Raw genomic sequence first — 16065 nt, 5'->3', positions numbered from 1 at the left:
AGGGCTCAGTATTACCCTTATCACACTTACAGTATATCTAACCTTTAAAACTTATTGAATACTTCCTGTTCCGGCACTGCTATCAATCAGTTCCTGTGAGGAGGGAGCAGGGGGGTGTGGTGAGCCACGCTGTGTGTGTCCATAGTGTACAGGAAGCCAAGGTTGGGTCCTGGACGGGTGCTATATTGCACCAATATTTGGGGTATGGTCCCTTTAAGGGAAGTGTGGTAGTACTTAGGGGGTCACCCAGGAGGGGAGAGGAATTCACAGTTCTCTGTGTTAATAGAAAAAATATTTGGGACCCAGTATTTCGGAGACCCTGAAGTGATATTCGGGTGGGAAAGGGTCTCCACCTCTGACTGCAGAGATTCCAGCAAACACAGGGTTAAGAACCTCCAGGAAGCAGCTCTTAAAAGACAGGAAGTAGTGATAGGTGTGTTGGTGAGGAGGAGTTGGTGAATACACCTGTCTTGGAGAGCTGTGAGTCTGCTGGAGGCTGCAAAAACCGGATTTAACAAGGACTGTTAAACCTTGGGGTGAAGATCCATCTACAAACTGTATGTGCCTTTTTGCTTTCACTTTGTGCTGAAGACAAGCGGACTTAATTTTGTATTTTTGTGCTTGTGTGCTGCTGGAAGCCATATTTTGTTTTGCCTACTGAATAAAAGCCTTTTTGTTCAAAGTTTAACGGTTTTTGCACTCAGTCCTGTGGAGCCACAATCTCCCAAGCTTTACAACTGGTGTTTTGGATGCAGGCAGAGTGCACTTGAAGGCGCAAAAGCCGTTTAATACGAAACACTGACATGGCATACCTATGGCATGTCTTGGGTGAAATCAGCTCAGACATTGCAGACAGCAGGAAAAGGCATGGATGAGGTCATCAAAGCATTGGCGCAAGCCACTGTGACCCAGCAGCAAGCCTCAGCAGAGGCAAACCATTGCCATGAGGAAGCGATGCCTCAGCAGCAGCAGGCCCTGGCACAGGCTGTAGCTGCACAACAGGAAAGCACACGGTTGCTAGCCACCCAGTTTACTGCCCAGCAGGAGTTCCCTCAAGCACAAGTGGCTGCTTTGCAGGAGGCAGTACAGCCTCCGACTCAGGGACGAGAGCAAGCGGTCTACACCGCTGGCAACCAGGTATCCGTGACAGCCAGACATTTTTTGCAAAAACGTACACACAGCGATGATATAGAGGCTTTCCTCACCACCTTTAAGAGGATGGAGGAGAGAGACGGGTGGCCCAGTGACCAATGGACTTGCATTATCTCCCCTTTCCTCACCGGTGACCCGCAAAAGGTCTACTTTGACCTCCCATCGGAGCACATCAGCGACTATGAGCGTCTGAAGGCAGAGATCCTGGTCTGTCTGGGAGTGACCACAGCTGTCTGTGCTCAGAGGGTGCACTGCTTGAGGTACAAACCTAACCAACCACCCAGGTCCCAAATGCACAAACTGGTACTGTGGGCCAAAAAATGGCTGCAACCAGAAAAGTTGACAGGCCCACAAATGGTTGAAGGGGTGGTGATGGACTGGTATCTGTGGTCCCTGCCAGATGACCTACAGTGCTTGGTAAGTTATGGAGACCCTGCATACACTGACCAGCTGGTAGAGTTGGTCGAAGGGTACACCATGGTGGAGGACCTGCTAGGGCCTGCCAAGCATCAGGAACCCACACCAAAGGCAACTAGGTCAGCCACAGCACCTAGGATAGAAGCCCTTCCAGAAGTTACAACCTACAAACCTGCATCACCTTCCACGGAACCACAAAAGTTGGTTCCTGTCCCAAGGATGGGAGACATACTGTACAGTGTTGGTGATGTCGGTCCTGGGGGCATACCCGGGCCCACTGCCCACTTGGGGAGAAGTTGCGGGACTGATCAGAGAAGCTCCTTCTATGTGCAAAGAGCATGTGCCACTCATCTTGATCTGGCTACTGGATGGTTTGAGTGTGAAGTGTGGGTGAACCACCTTCCTGCCAAGGCTCTACTGGACTCCGGTACCAAAGTGACACTGGTACATGCCAGGGTGATCGGGAGACTCGGTCCAGTAAGTAAGGCTCTATGGGTAGTGTGTATCCATGGGGACACCAGGGAGTACCCCATGGTGCTGGTGACTGCTGCCTATGGCTGTACCTCAGTGACACACAATCCACAATGCCCCAAACTTTACAATAGACACACTGGTCTAGGATCATGCCCCCACAGGTGTCCCTCAGCACACAACTTGCTGAGGGGGCACTTGGAAAAGAGGAGGAGAGGAGAGCGTCGGGGGAGAGGACTCCAGAAGAAGAGGTAAGGGCGGCTCTGTATAATGCCATTGCACAAAGCAGGTAAGTATACCCTCTTTTCTATTTTAGGTAAAAAAATGAATATAATTGGTTTAAGTGACTGACAATAAAGAGTGAAATGTGGATGTGCCCGCTCTTAGGAATAAAATAAAAGGCGTCTGGTGTTAGGCTGCTGCTGATAATAAAGGTGGTGTTGTCCTTTAAGATAATGTTTGTGTGAGTATCAGTGCTGCTCTGTAATGTAAAGTAATTTGTCTATTTAATAAATAAATAACTAAATACATGAAGTGCCAAGTGCAAATATAAATATGTGACAATTACTGTGCTGATACATATCAGAATTGCTCCAAAATTGTAATAAATACATATATCAATAAATATTTTAAAAAACATATGAAATAAATAAATGAATAAAGTGCCATAAGGAAAAAAGTGCTTGTGATTCAATGCGAATATGTCCAATAAATCAGTTCATTAATGTGCCAGTGCTAGGAATCAAAATACTTGTGAGTCCCTCAGTGCTCCCTTCCTGTGTCCCCACTCACCAAACAAATCAGAAAGATGGGCATATAATGCTATATAAGCATTGGGAGGATCTGTGCTCTTGTATTCCTTCCTAATGGGACTGGGTGTGTATCTCTTGATCGATGGAAACTGTGATATCCTCAAATGAATAATCCTTAATAAGGATATATCATGAAATTGAAAAGGAGATCCCCCATTGTGTAAAATTGTGAGTTTATTCAAGTAGTAAAATCACTACACTTACATGTATAAAAGATGCAATCTGCTTCTAAAATTGTGTGGTGAACGCTGCCTCGGTGGGCGTTCCAACCACCGGAAGTGACGTCAGACGTTAGGTTCCTGCTTTACACGTTTTGCCCCTCCCACTGGGCGTCATCATAAAGAGTGAAGCCTTTTTGTAGGGTAAAAGGGACTCAAATCTCATTCTGTTTCTCTAAAGTTCGGAGTACATATTAAATAAAAAATCAAAGGCTAATGTTTTATTTTATGTTCTGCCTGCAATATTCCCTCTTTCCTAGCATAGCCTCTTAACCTGCAGTGCAGGAGATGTCAATTCTCCATCCCTGGGCCTAAATGCTGATAATTAGGGATGAGATCAGGCATGTTTGGATCGTACTGCAAACCCATCTGAGCTATCCAGCCTGTAATCTGTCTCTGCACACCTCAAATAATAGGGGTTGGGGTATTCTCTGTCCTGCGACCACATGTATACAGGGGACATGTATACCCTGTACATGCAGCTGAGGGGCAGTGAAAATGCCTCAGCCTCTTATGACTGGCTATGTGCGGTGAAAGCTTAGTGGCTGGATAGCTCAGGTGGGTTTGAACTAGGATTCAAATATGCCTGATCTCATCCCTGCTGATAAGATTTGTTTTCAGACCCTCAATGCCATGGCTTTAAAAACTGCATTTGTGAGAGAAGCACTCAGAAGACCAATTTGGCAAAGAAAGGGTATATGTACACTATTAAGCTGCTGGTATGGTTATCCTTTTATAGAGAAAGGAAATACCTTTATGGACTGTCTCTTAACCTATCTGGTATAAATTGACTAGATTGTGCAGTAAATGCTAGACAGGATAGCATTTTTATGCTGTTTTTTTTTCTTGTAGAGATGCTGCCTATATTTTCCTGCAGAGAACTTGAATCTTTGATTTGACCAGATTTTTGGACTTCTGCTGTCAGCACAAAACTCCCCATTTGAGGCTGTTTACACCAACAGACAGCAGGAGCAAAGCTGATCTTATTACACAACACAGCATCACAGCATAAAGTGTAAGTAAACCTTAACAATAAATCTCTCTTAATTCCATTTTGGTTTAAAAAATGCCTAATTGAAATAGTTTTATCTGTTTAATATGCTGATCTGTTGATTCTTGTAAGCTGATCTGTACTTGCAACACGTTTAAAGGGATAACCCATGGGGAAAACACGCCTGCCTTGCAGAGGTGTACTAAACATGTTTTTTCTTTTGCCTTTACAGGTGCTTTAGTAATGTGTTCACCATTACAGTGATTGTAAAAGTCTGAGATCATCAACTCTACAATGGAATGCCATACTGCTCAAGCAATATTCCCATCACACTCATAGATGAGTACTTTCAATGTCCCTAGCACTTTTCATTTTTATACAAAATTCTTGACCATTGCTTTTTTCACATACCTTTTTTATGTGCAAATGTCAACATTTATATCCCTTCTAATTAGACAATATAACGAGTTTGAATAGTCTAATGTTGCCGTTGCCATGATCGGGAAAAAATATTGTTTTTATTAACAAATCCTGCTAGAAAACTTCATTATAACAATCTGCATTCTCCCTTTCTATTTAGACAACTATCATCAGAGATAGCAGCTGTTTAGGCATTTAAAAACCGCTAAAACAATTCCAAATGTAAAGCAAAGAAAAAAACATTTACCTCCCGGCATAAACAGTTCACACAATATACAAGTCCATAAGGTTCCAGGTAGGGGTGCCATCTTTCTCCAAAACGATATTTTCTGTCTTGGAAGACACAGTATGTGTCTGAATCTGCAGGGATGACAGAGGCAGCTTTCAGTTACATCCTTTAAGCTTGGTGCATATCAGTGGTTAAGAGGTGGTTTGGCCAGAGTCAAGATTCAAATGCTTGTGACTGGTTTTAACTAGTAAAAGCAATGCACAAAAAGTTAATGAAATATTCATGTGAGCCCTTTGCTCTGTGTCTCTTGGCATTCCAAGAAGATACTTTAATGTTCTAAGTCTCTGGAGTCTGAGCAAGTCTAAAGGGAGCAGTGTTGGTATCAGTGACTATTGGGAATTCCATATAAACCAAACCACAGAAGAATTACCCACTAGATCCTGAAATTGGAGGTAACCCCAAAGCTGTCAGCACCTCTGACTGTGAAGTCCACCAATATGCCAAATACTTTGGCTGAAAGAAAACCTTTCATGGTTTGGCAGCTTCTGCTCTAGTCTTATGCCAGGGAAGAGGAGAAAGCAGCTGAAAAGCACAGACTTACACTTGCTACAGCTTAGACCGAGGAATGATATGTTGGTTTACAAACATTAAAGGAAAAGATTACAAGGAAAAAAATAATCATTCAATCCATGAACCCGTTAGATTCTAAGGCTGAATACTTTTTTTGCATCATTATAAACCAAATGTTCCAGGCATTTTAAAGGGCAGGGTGTAAAGAAACATAAAACAATTCCATATAACTTTATTTTTTATAGTTGCCCTGTCTGCAAGATGTTACCATTAAAAAAAAACAATCTGAAGAAAATGATTTAAAGATTAATTGTAGACATGGTATATTTTTACATAGTTACATTTAACCAGCTTGAACCAATATAACTTTGTATATTTCATACCTGGCCAATGTCCCTGGAAACTGGAAATCACTAAAGTAGTACACCTCTTTTTCAGTGATTTCTACTTGCTTCTGGGTCCCATGCTGAGCAGCCGGCCTGATGTCTTGTCAGCACAGGAGGTCAGCTGCACTGCAGAGGCACCATTCAGAGAATGCTTTGCATTTTCGGAAAGAAAGCAAAGCACTCTGATTGGAGTTGGTGGAAAGCTTAACACACAGGGAGCAGGGGTCAGGATAGTGTAACATACAGTGCAAGGGTCAGGAGTGTGTAACACATAGAGCACAGAAGACCAGAGTGCATAATGTACAGAGTACAAAAATGCAGCGCTAATAAAATCATTAAATCACATGTGCTGTAGTGTCCATTATTATTAACCGCTTTACGACTGCCTGCCGCAGTTATATTGTGGCAGGCAGCAGCTCCTGCGCAAACCGCCGTAGGTATACATCGGTTGCGCGCAGGGAGCTAGGGGGTGAGCGGGGTAGCCGATGCACAGGCAGGCGGCTCCGATTGCCTCTTGACACCCGCCATCGTTCCCCGCTGAGAGAGAAGGACGGTCAGCTGCTCGTTCTTCTCCCTGGAATGATCATAGAGCCCCTGTGATCCTTCTATATAGGATCGCAGGTCTCTATGGTCATTTCACAAGCCACGCCCTGCCACAGTTAGAATCACTCCCCTAGGCTCACATTTAACCCCTTGTTCACCCACAATGTTAACCCCTTCCCTGCCAGTGTCATTATTACAGTAACAGTGCATATTTCTAGTCACTGATCCACCCAAAAGTGTCAAAAATGTCAGTTAGGGGTCCGATCTGTCCACTGCAATGTCGCAGTCCCGCAAAAAATTGCAGATTGCCGCCATTACTAGTAAAAAAAAAAAAAAAAACAATAAAAATGACATAAATCTTTCCCGTAGTTAGTAGACGAAATAACTTTTGTGCAAACCAAGCTTATTGTGATTTTTTTTTTTTACCAAAAATATGAAGCAGAAAACAAATTGGCCTAAAATGTTAAAAAATTTTGATTTATAAATTATTTTTTGGGGAATTTTACATAGCAGAATGTGAAAAATATTGTTTTTTTTTTTTTTTTTTCAGAATTGGCGCTCTTTTTTTGTTTATAGCTCAAAAAATAAAAATTGCACAGGTGATCAAATACCACCAAAAGAAAGCTCTATATGTGGTAAAAAAAAAGGACATCAATTTTATTTAGGTACAGCGTCGCACAAAATAACACAATGCCAAAATCGCAAAATATGGCCTGGTCATTAAGGGGGCAAATCCTTCCAGTCCAGAAGTGGTTAATATTATTACTATTATTATTATTATACAGGATTTATATAGCAACAACAGTTTACACAACACTTTACAATATAAAAGGTAGATAATACAGTTACAATACAATAAAATGCAAGAGGATTAAGAGGGTCCTGCTCAGAAGAGGTTACAATCTAATAGGGTGGGGCAGGTGTTACAAGAGGTTGTAACTGTGGGGAATGAGCTGATGGAAGAGGTAAAAGATTAGTTGGAGGAGTGGTAGACTTCCCTGAAAAGATGAGTTTTCAGGGAACGCCTGAAAGCAGCTAGAGAAGGTGATAGTCGGACAGGTTGAGGTAGAGCATTGCAAAGGATGGAAATCCTGGAGACAAGTATGGGAGGAGGAGACAAGGGAGCTTGAGAGTAAGAGGTCTTGAGAGGAGTGGGGAGGACGGTTTGGGTGATATTGGGAAACAATATTGGTGATGTAGCTCGGGCCAGAGTAGTAAATGGCTTTGTATGTTGTGGTTAATATTTTGAATTTGATTCACTGGGCAATCAGGAGCCAGTGTAGGGATTGGCAGAGAGGGGTGGCAGACAATAAGCAGTTGGTAAGGTTGATAAGCCTGGCAGCAGCATTCATGATAGACCGAAGAGGGGAGAGCCTATGGAGAGGAAGGCTTATATGAAAGGAGTTGCAATAGTCAAGGCAAGTGATAACAAGAGAGTGAATGAGTAGCTTGGTGGTTTCAGTTTTTAAAAAGGGGCGAATTTTAGAGATGTTACAGAGGTGACATCTACAAGCTTTTGACAATGATTGGATTTGGTGCTGAAAGGACATGACAGAGTCTAGGATTACACCTAGTACCCTGGCATGAGGGGAGGGATTAATGGTTGCATTACTGATTTTGATGGAAAAGTCATTAAGGGGGGCATGGGGATATTACCAGCTCAGTTTTAGAGAGATTTATTTGAGGAAGTGGTGCGGCATCCATGCTGATATGTCAGTAAGTTTGTAATGGGAGAGAAGACTGAATGAGTGAGTTGAGAAGTAGCCTGATAGATTTGAGTGTCATCGGCATATAGATGGGATTAGAAGCAGTGGGCAGTTATCAAGAGACCAAGGGAGGCGGTGTAGATAGAGAAGAGAAGGGGTTCAAGAACAGAGCCTTGGGGAACCCCCACAGAAAGGGGCAATGGAGAGGAGGAGATGGAGTTGTAGGTAACACTGAATGAGCGTTGTAATAGGTTGGAGGAGAACCAAGATAGAGCAGAATCTTGGAGGCCAAGGGAATGGAGTTTATTAAGAAGGAGCGTGTGGCAAAGAGTATCAAAGGCCGCAGAGAGGTCAAGTAATAGGAGTACGGAGTAGTGGCTATTGGTTATAGCAGTTAGTAAATCGGTAATGAGTTTTAGTAAGGCAGTTTCTGTGGAGTGCTGCGAGCAATAGGCAGATTGTAAGGGATCAAGAAGGTTAATTTCACTGAGATGGGAGCTAAGACGGTTGTAGACAGTTGTGTCCATCACATGCTAAAGTTCATAGATAAACAAGAGTGATCTGCTATGTTGAATCCTCCACATAGCAGATCATTTTTGTTTACTGTATATATGAGCTTTATCATGTGATGGACACTACAGAACATGTGGTTTAATGATTTTATTAGCGCTGCATATTTCTTTATACGTTTAAATTGTGTTTTTTTATATCTACACTGTTTGCATGCTGCTTTTGCAATGGCCAAATTAGCGCTGACATATATTTTTTTTTATAATGTAGAGAGTGCAGGGGTTAGGAGGAGTACGATATGTAGGGAGTGCAGGGGTCAGGGGTGCATTATGCACAGAGTGCAGGGGTCAGGAGTATGTAGCACACAGAGTACAGCCTTTAGAAGTATGTAGTAAACAGATCAGTGTCCAGAGGACAACCAAAACAACCCCTTCCTCACAATATAAATCCCCCCTTCCCCCCCACCAAGCCCATATGCCCCTCCCAAACCTCACCAAAAGTACAGACCACCCCTTCCCAGCCCAACTGTGCTGAGTGCAGACCCTCCACCCAGCTCCTTCTCAGTACAGATTGCTCCCTAAGCGTAGACTCGTTCTTCATCTTTAAATCACTTACTAGATACAAAAGAGACCTCAGATGCAGAGGCAGTTCAGAGTAAAAGGAAGACTTCTCCTTGGCTGTGTCATGTGACCAGAACCAAGAAGGAGCCTCCCTTTGCTCTAAACTTTAGCTGTCAGGCAGGCACTGCAGTGCAAAATTCTATTGGCACTGCAGCTCTGTGAACACACAAAAATGTTGGGCGGTTACAACCTCAGGACCTAGGGCACACGCATATGCTCTGGGTACCCAGCCCTAATGATGCCCATGAATGCATCTCCCTGCAGGCCACTGGGTGGTGCAGACTTTAGCTGTGCTGTGTACTGATTGGTTGCTTGATCATGCATGTCTAAAGAAATGTCAGCGACGTGTTCTTTCATATAAAATCTAAACCAAATGATCAATGGTACAGAAAAGCTAACAGTTGTGAGAGAAGGGTCAACAACAGTAGTGATCAGAGAGAAAGGCAATTGATGAATGACGTTATTGAATGAAGTTATTCGGACAGAAAATTAAGGTAGGCTCAAGAAAAGGCTTCAAAAGATTATATTGTGGAAATGCAAGTTTGCAGGGAAAAGATAGTAGTCTGTTCTAGCATAGGAGTGGACTTTCTACAATTGTGGGAAAAGGTAAGGTTGGACTTCAGCTTTAAAGTGTATATCTAGCAAAAACTTTTATTGTTTTGGATAGAGTACGCCTCTTCACCGCCTGTCAAAAGCTCTCTAAAGAGCAATCCAAACACGGACCACTCTTCAGAGTGCAAATAGGTGTAAACAAGCCCTTTAAGTGTTTTGTTTCAAAGAGGGCAACATGGGATAAAATTCCAGCTTCAGCATGTGTACACCACTGCCTGCTGCCTCTGCAGCAAAAAGGAGAACAGTTGAAGGGCTGTAAAAACACTTATTTCTAAGTACTACTACTCTGTACTTTACTCTGTACCAGTCTCCTGTTATCCCCAATACATCAACATTCAGATTGGGGAGAGGAATGGAGACACATTGTAAGGCCTTGTTCACACAGACTTCAGCTTGTATAAGAACTATGTGTGCAGCAATATTTTAAAAAGCATTTGCAAAGCAAAAGTGTGAACAAGGTCTAAGCCATTAAAGTTTTATGGCTCTGCACATTGTTATGAATCGAATAAATAAACCTTTCTATTTAGATTAGAGAGTGCAGAGACAACTTCATCAGTGAGCTGCTGATTTTTTACTATCCAATTACATTGTAGCAGCCTGCATTATAAGGGCTTGTTTAGACTTGAAGTTGGGGGGTCATTAAAAAAGCACGATTGAGCATTTTTTTGCATCCCCCAACCTCCTCCTCTTAAACTGAAAATGCAATGCTTAGGAGTGTGTACATGCCACAGGCACAGTGCTTTGCTTCCACAGCAAACATTACCGCTCATCTGTCAAAAGCCTCTGAGAAGTGATCTGAATGTGAATTGCTTTTCAGAGCCAGGGCAGTTTAGATGCAAGTCTAAACCTACCCTACTACAGTTCCTAACTATAGTATGTATTTCTACTGTGCAGGTTGCTATTTACTTATATACTACATTACCTAAAGTATTGGGACACCTGCCTTTACACACACATAAACCTTAATGGCATCCCAGTCCTAGTCCATAGGGTTCAATATTGAGTTGGCCCACCTTTTGCTGCTATAACAGCTTCAACTCTTCTGGAAAGCCTGTCCACAAGGTTTAGGAGTGTGTCTATGGGAATGTTTGGCCATTCTTCCAGAAGCGCAGTTGTGATGTCAGGCACTAATGTGGACTAGAAGACCTGGCTTGCAGTCTGCATTCTAATTCATTCCAAAAATGTTCTATCAAGTTGAGGTCTAGATTCTGTGCATGCTAGTCAAGTTCCTCCACCCCAAACTTGCTCATCCATGTCATTATGGACCTTGCTTTGTGCACTGGTGCGCAGTCATGCTGGAACAGGAAGGGGCACTCCTCAAACAGTACCCAAAAAGTTGGGAGCATGAAATTGTCAAAAATGTCTTGGTATGCTGATGCCTTAAGAGTTCCCTTCATTGGAACTGAGGGTCCAAGCCCAACCCTTGAAAAACATCACCACACCATAACCCCCCTCCACCAAATGATTTTAACCAGTGCACAAAGCAAGGTCCATAAAGACATGGATGAGCAAGTCCTGACCTCAACCCGATAGAAGACCTTGGGATGAATTAGAGTGGTGACGGCAAGCCAGGCCTTTTTGTCCACATCAGTGCCTGACCTCACAAATGCACTTCTGGAAGAATAGTCAAACAGTTCTATAGACACACTCCTAAACCTTGCGGACAGCCTTCCTAGAAGAGTTGTAGCTGCAAAGGGTGGGCCAAATCAATACTGAACCCTATGGACTAAGACTGGGATGCCATTAAAGTTTGTGTAAGCAGGTGTCCCAATACTTTTGGTAATATAATGTAACTACCCTTTAAGTGTAAATGGAAAACAAATAACATACAAAAGCTCATAACTTAAAATAACAATTTATTGTTGAGTCTATATCTCAATTTTAGAAGCTTATGATGAATTCAGTATAAGGAATGTCAATGTCATTCTAAACCACCATTTCCAATATTTTTTTGAAAAATTCTTTTTATTAAATTTCGTAACAAAGAAAACACATACAACAGAAAAAATAAAACATAAAGAAAAATTAGCGTGCCGCCATTACTCACTTGCTCTGGGTCACTGAGATTACTTGTCCAAATGGACTAGGTACTGGAGAAGCCAGGTACAATATCTACTCTCTACAGATGTCCATTCAAGACACATGTAATTCCATAAAATATACACGACGCCTCTTAATGCGGACCTACTCTCTGGGATCCTTGAGGGAATTCTGATTGGAGGAGCATAGCCACTTTTAACTGCGGGGTTTATATATTCACCCTGTTCCCCACAACTCATTAACAACGTGTTGGGGGTTCCCTTCCAATTCTGGATACGCACAATCCGCCATACATCCTGAGATCTGTTATTACAGACAACTACAATTTAGTGTATACCACTAGCGGCTTTTTGGAAACACAGGTTCTTCAACCCGCTAAGATTTTAACTTCCCACATGGCTTTCCTTTTCCTGTCTCACAGAGAACTCCCCTATCTGTCTGAGATCTGGCTTCTCTTGTTGGACTATTGAAAAAGGCAAACTGACCGAAACGCGTCTGGTCCTGTCCAGACATCTCAGACATCTCCAGCATCAGAGACGTATTTATGGCCGTGTTTTTATGACATACATGTGGTTTTTTTGTCATTGTCTTGATCTAATACATGTTTTTGTATATATAATTTGTACTATAATTGTTCAATAAATTCTATACTAAACATACTCAAGTCCTGGTTTTTGCCGCAAAAGTCCCATTCCTTAGGGGAATTTTTTCTATGATAAAGAAAAATTAGAAACAATCAACACCTTAGAACTAGGGATGATTGAACGGTTCGGGTCGACCATCGGTTCGACCCGAACATTGACGGTTCGAAATTCGGCCGAATTCCGAACCTTTTGCTGAAAAAGTTTGGAATTCGGCAACCAGAACCGACCAAAATGCAATGGGACAGGAACTGGGCTTTAAAAGCCCGCGATTGGACCAGAACCATCAGTAAAAGCCAATTGAGGGGGCAGGAGAATGCTAGGAATGTGATTGGAGTGACTAGGGGGTCCAGAGGCCAATCATTAGTGAATACGCCCCCCAGTATATAAGATAGCCCCGCAAAATCTCTAGCATTTTAATACAGGGATGTGGAAGAGAGTGGAAGCAGTTCTGTTACTTCTGCTCTCAAAGTGTCATTTAGCAATTATTAGTGTGAGGAAAGGGATATCTAGTGTAGTTAGGGTACTATTTTCCACTATAGTTAGATTTAATAATCTAGTTTCTGTAGGGAAAGTGTTAAGTGCCAGGGTGACCGTAGTGTAGTGTAGGGTTAACTGACTCTGACTGCTATGGCAGGGTGACAAAACCCTTCCATGTCAGGGTGACCGCTATAGAGAAAAGTTTGTTTCTCTTAGAACACTTATAGAACAGGATGGTGGCTTCGCCCCTGTCACCTGGCTTTTTGTTGCAAGCGTTTATAGGGCTTTTTTGAGGACATGTTTGGAGGCAGGCATAACATCAGAACTTCTGTGTAGAGGTATATATACACACACACATGTATGTATATATATACACATACACATATATAGGTGTGAAAATAGCAGAAACCTATGCTTGCACTAATGAAATAATTAACAGGCATAGGTCTCCGCTCCTATAACACCTATATGTGTATAAATACATATAAGTGTGTGTGTATATATACCCCTATACAGAAGTTCAGATGTTATCACTGCCTCCAAAGACCCCCAAAAAATGCTCAAAAAAAAACGCCTGCTGCAAAAACACACCTGGGCGTTTTTGTAGCAGGCATTTTTTTTGGGGCATTTTTTGGGCGTCTTTGGAGGCAGGCATAACATCAGAACTTCTGTGTAGGGGTATATACACACACACAGGTATGTATATATACACATACAAATATATAGGTGTGAAAGTAGCAGAAACCTATGCTTGTGCTCATGAAATAATTAACAGGCATATGGCTTCTCTCCTATGACACCTATATATGTGTATGTGTATAAATACATATAAGTGTGTGTGTATATATACCCCTATACAGAATTTCAGATGTTTTGCCTGCCTCCAAAGACCCCCAAAAAATGCCCAAAAAAAACCCGCCTGCTGCAAAAACACACCTGGGCGTTTTTGTAGCAGGCGTTTTTTTGGGCATCTTTGGAGGCAGGCATAACATCAGAACTTCTGTGTAGGGGTATATATACACACACACACATGTATGTATATATACACATACACATATATAGGTGTGAAAGTAGCAGAAACCTATGCTTGCGCTAATGAAATAATTAACAGGCATATGGCTTCTCTCCTATGACACCTATATATGTGTATGTGTATAAATACATATAATTGTGTGTGTATATATACCCCTATAAAGAATTTCAGATGTTTTGCCTGCCTCCAAAGACCCCCCAAAAATGCCCAAAAAAACGTGTGCTGCAAAAAACACACTTATATGTATTTATACACATACACATATATAGGTGTGATAGGAGCGGAGACATATGCCTGTTAATTATTTCATTAGCGCAAGCATAGGTTTCTGCTACTTTCACACCTATATATGTGTATTTGTATATATACATACATGTGTGTCTGTATATATATATACCTCTACACAGAAGTTCTGATGTTATGCCTGCCTCCAAAGACACCCAAAAAATGCCCATAAAAACGTCTGCTACAAAAACACCCAGGTGTGTTTTTGCAGCAGGCGTTTTTTTTGGGCATATTTTGGGGGTCTTTGGAGGCAGGCAAAACATCTGGAATTCTGTATAGGGGTATATACACACACACTTATATGTATTTATACACATATATAGGTGTGATAGGAGCGGAGACATATGCCTGTTAATTATTTAATTAGCGCAAGCATAGGTTTCTGCTACTTTCACACCTATATATGTGTATGTGTATATATACATACATGTGTGTGTATATATACCCCTACACAGAAGTTCAGATGTCATGCCTGACTCCAAACATGTCCTCAAAAAAGCCCAATAAAACACCTGCAACAAAAAGTCGGGTGTAAAAGTAGAGAAGCCACCATCATGTTCTATATTAATTCTAATACAAACAACTTTTTTTATGGTTCTGGACATGCTACAAAGCTGAGACTTCACAGGTACAGTTTTTAGACCCCAAAGACACTAAATCCAAAGAAATCTCATTTTTTTTTTCAATAATTTTTTTAATAATTGGCTCTCTATCAAAAATGACAATTTTTAAGAACTTTTTTGTGTGTGATTAATAGTCCCTGGGACATGACCCAGAACCCTATGCACTTTTTAGGGGCATTTATTGGGTTTTAGGGCTTCAAAATGGTGTTTTTTGATTACCGAAGTTCGGTCCCATTGATTTCAATGGGGTTCTGAAATCCGGGCCGAACTTTCGGGAAGTTCGGGTGTTCTGGTCGAACAGAACTTTTGAAAAGTTTGATCATCCCTACTTAGAACACAAGGTGACGATATGCATACAACACAGTCCAAGAACCAACCAAATCCCATCTCCCACCCCCCCCCCCACAACCCAGGCAACTCAACCCCAATAGTCCAGATCGGCGAGGCCCAGGGACGACTGAACCCAAGCAGGGCCCGCATCCAGTCGTCCCAGCACCAGGCAGAATTCAGTTCACAAATAACACCATGACTCAACTAGGTAAGTAGAGATAAGACAGCATATGCACTCAGTGGCTGAAAAAACAGAGCTTAAACAAGTAGATATTATATAACGGCTGCAACAGTACAATCATCCCACCATATCCGAAGACTCCACCCATGCCCTCCATACTTTCTCAAATTTTTTGGGGCATCCCCGTTATATACAGTGGGTACGGAAAGTATTCAGACCCCCTTAAATTTTTCACTCTTTGTTATATTGCAGCCATTTGCTAAAATCATTTAAGTTCATTCTTCTTCCTCATAAATGTACACATAGCACCCCATACTGACAGAAAAACACAGAATTGTTGACATTGTTGCAGATTTATTAAAAAAGAAAAACTGAAATATCACATGGTCCTAAGTATTCAGACCCTTTGCTCAGTATTTAGTAGAAGCCCCCTTTTGATCTAATACAGCCAGGAGTCTTTTTGGGAAAGATGCAACAAGTCTTTCACACCTGGATTTGGGGATCCTCTGCCATTCCTCCTTGCAGATCCTCTCCAGTTCTGTCAGGTTGGATGGTAAACGTTGGTGGACAGCCATTTTTAGGTCTCTCCAGAGATGCTCAATTGGGTTTAAGTCAGGGCTCTGGCTGGGCCATTCAAGAACAGTCACGGAGTTGTTGTGAAGCCACTCCTTCGTTATTTTAGCTGTGTGCTTAGGGTCATTGTCTTGTTGGAAGGTAAACCTTCGGCCCAGTCTGAGGTCCAGAGCACTCTGGAGAAGGTTTTTGTCCAGGATATCCCTGTACTTGGCCGCATTC

At 42.1% G+C, this 16065-nt stretch overlaps 1 protein-coding gene across 2 annotated transcripts in view; it reads right to left on the bottom strand.

The window, feature by feature from the left end:
- The window catches only part of CHRDL1 (chordin like 1), a 184943-nt gene that overhangs the window by 101014 nt on the left and 67864 nt on the right, over positions 1 to 16065 (bottom strand). Inside the window, exon 3 of one of the 2 annotated variants that reach the window (XM_082262880.1) lies at positions 4729 to 4841. The exons of the other annotated variant lie outside the window; for it this stretch is intronic. Within the exon in view, the coding sequence (XP_082119006.1) occupies positions 4729 to 4841 (113 nt within the window). The remainder of the gene's footprint in view (positions 1 to 4728; positions 4842 to 16065) is intronic. 2 annotated transcript variants of the gene reach the window in all.

The sequence above is a fragment of the Pelophylax lessonae genome (genome assembly GCF_965119305.1).
Source record: "Pelophylax lessonae genome assembly, chromosome: 7".
NCBI classification, from domain to species: Eukaryota; Metazoa; Chordata; class Amphibia; order Anura; family Ranidae; genus Pelophylax; species Pelophylax lessonae.
Note: the sequence above shows the minus strand (reverse complement) of the source record. Positions and strands in the feature narration are given on the sequence as shown.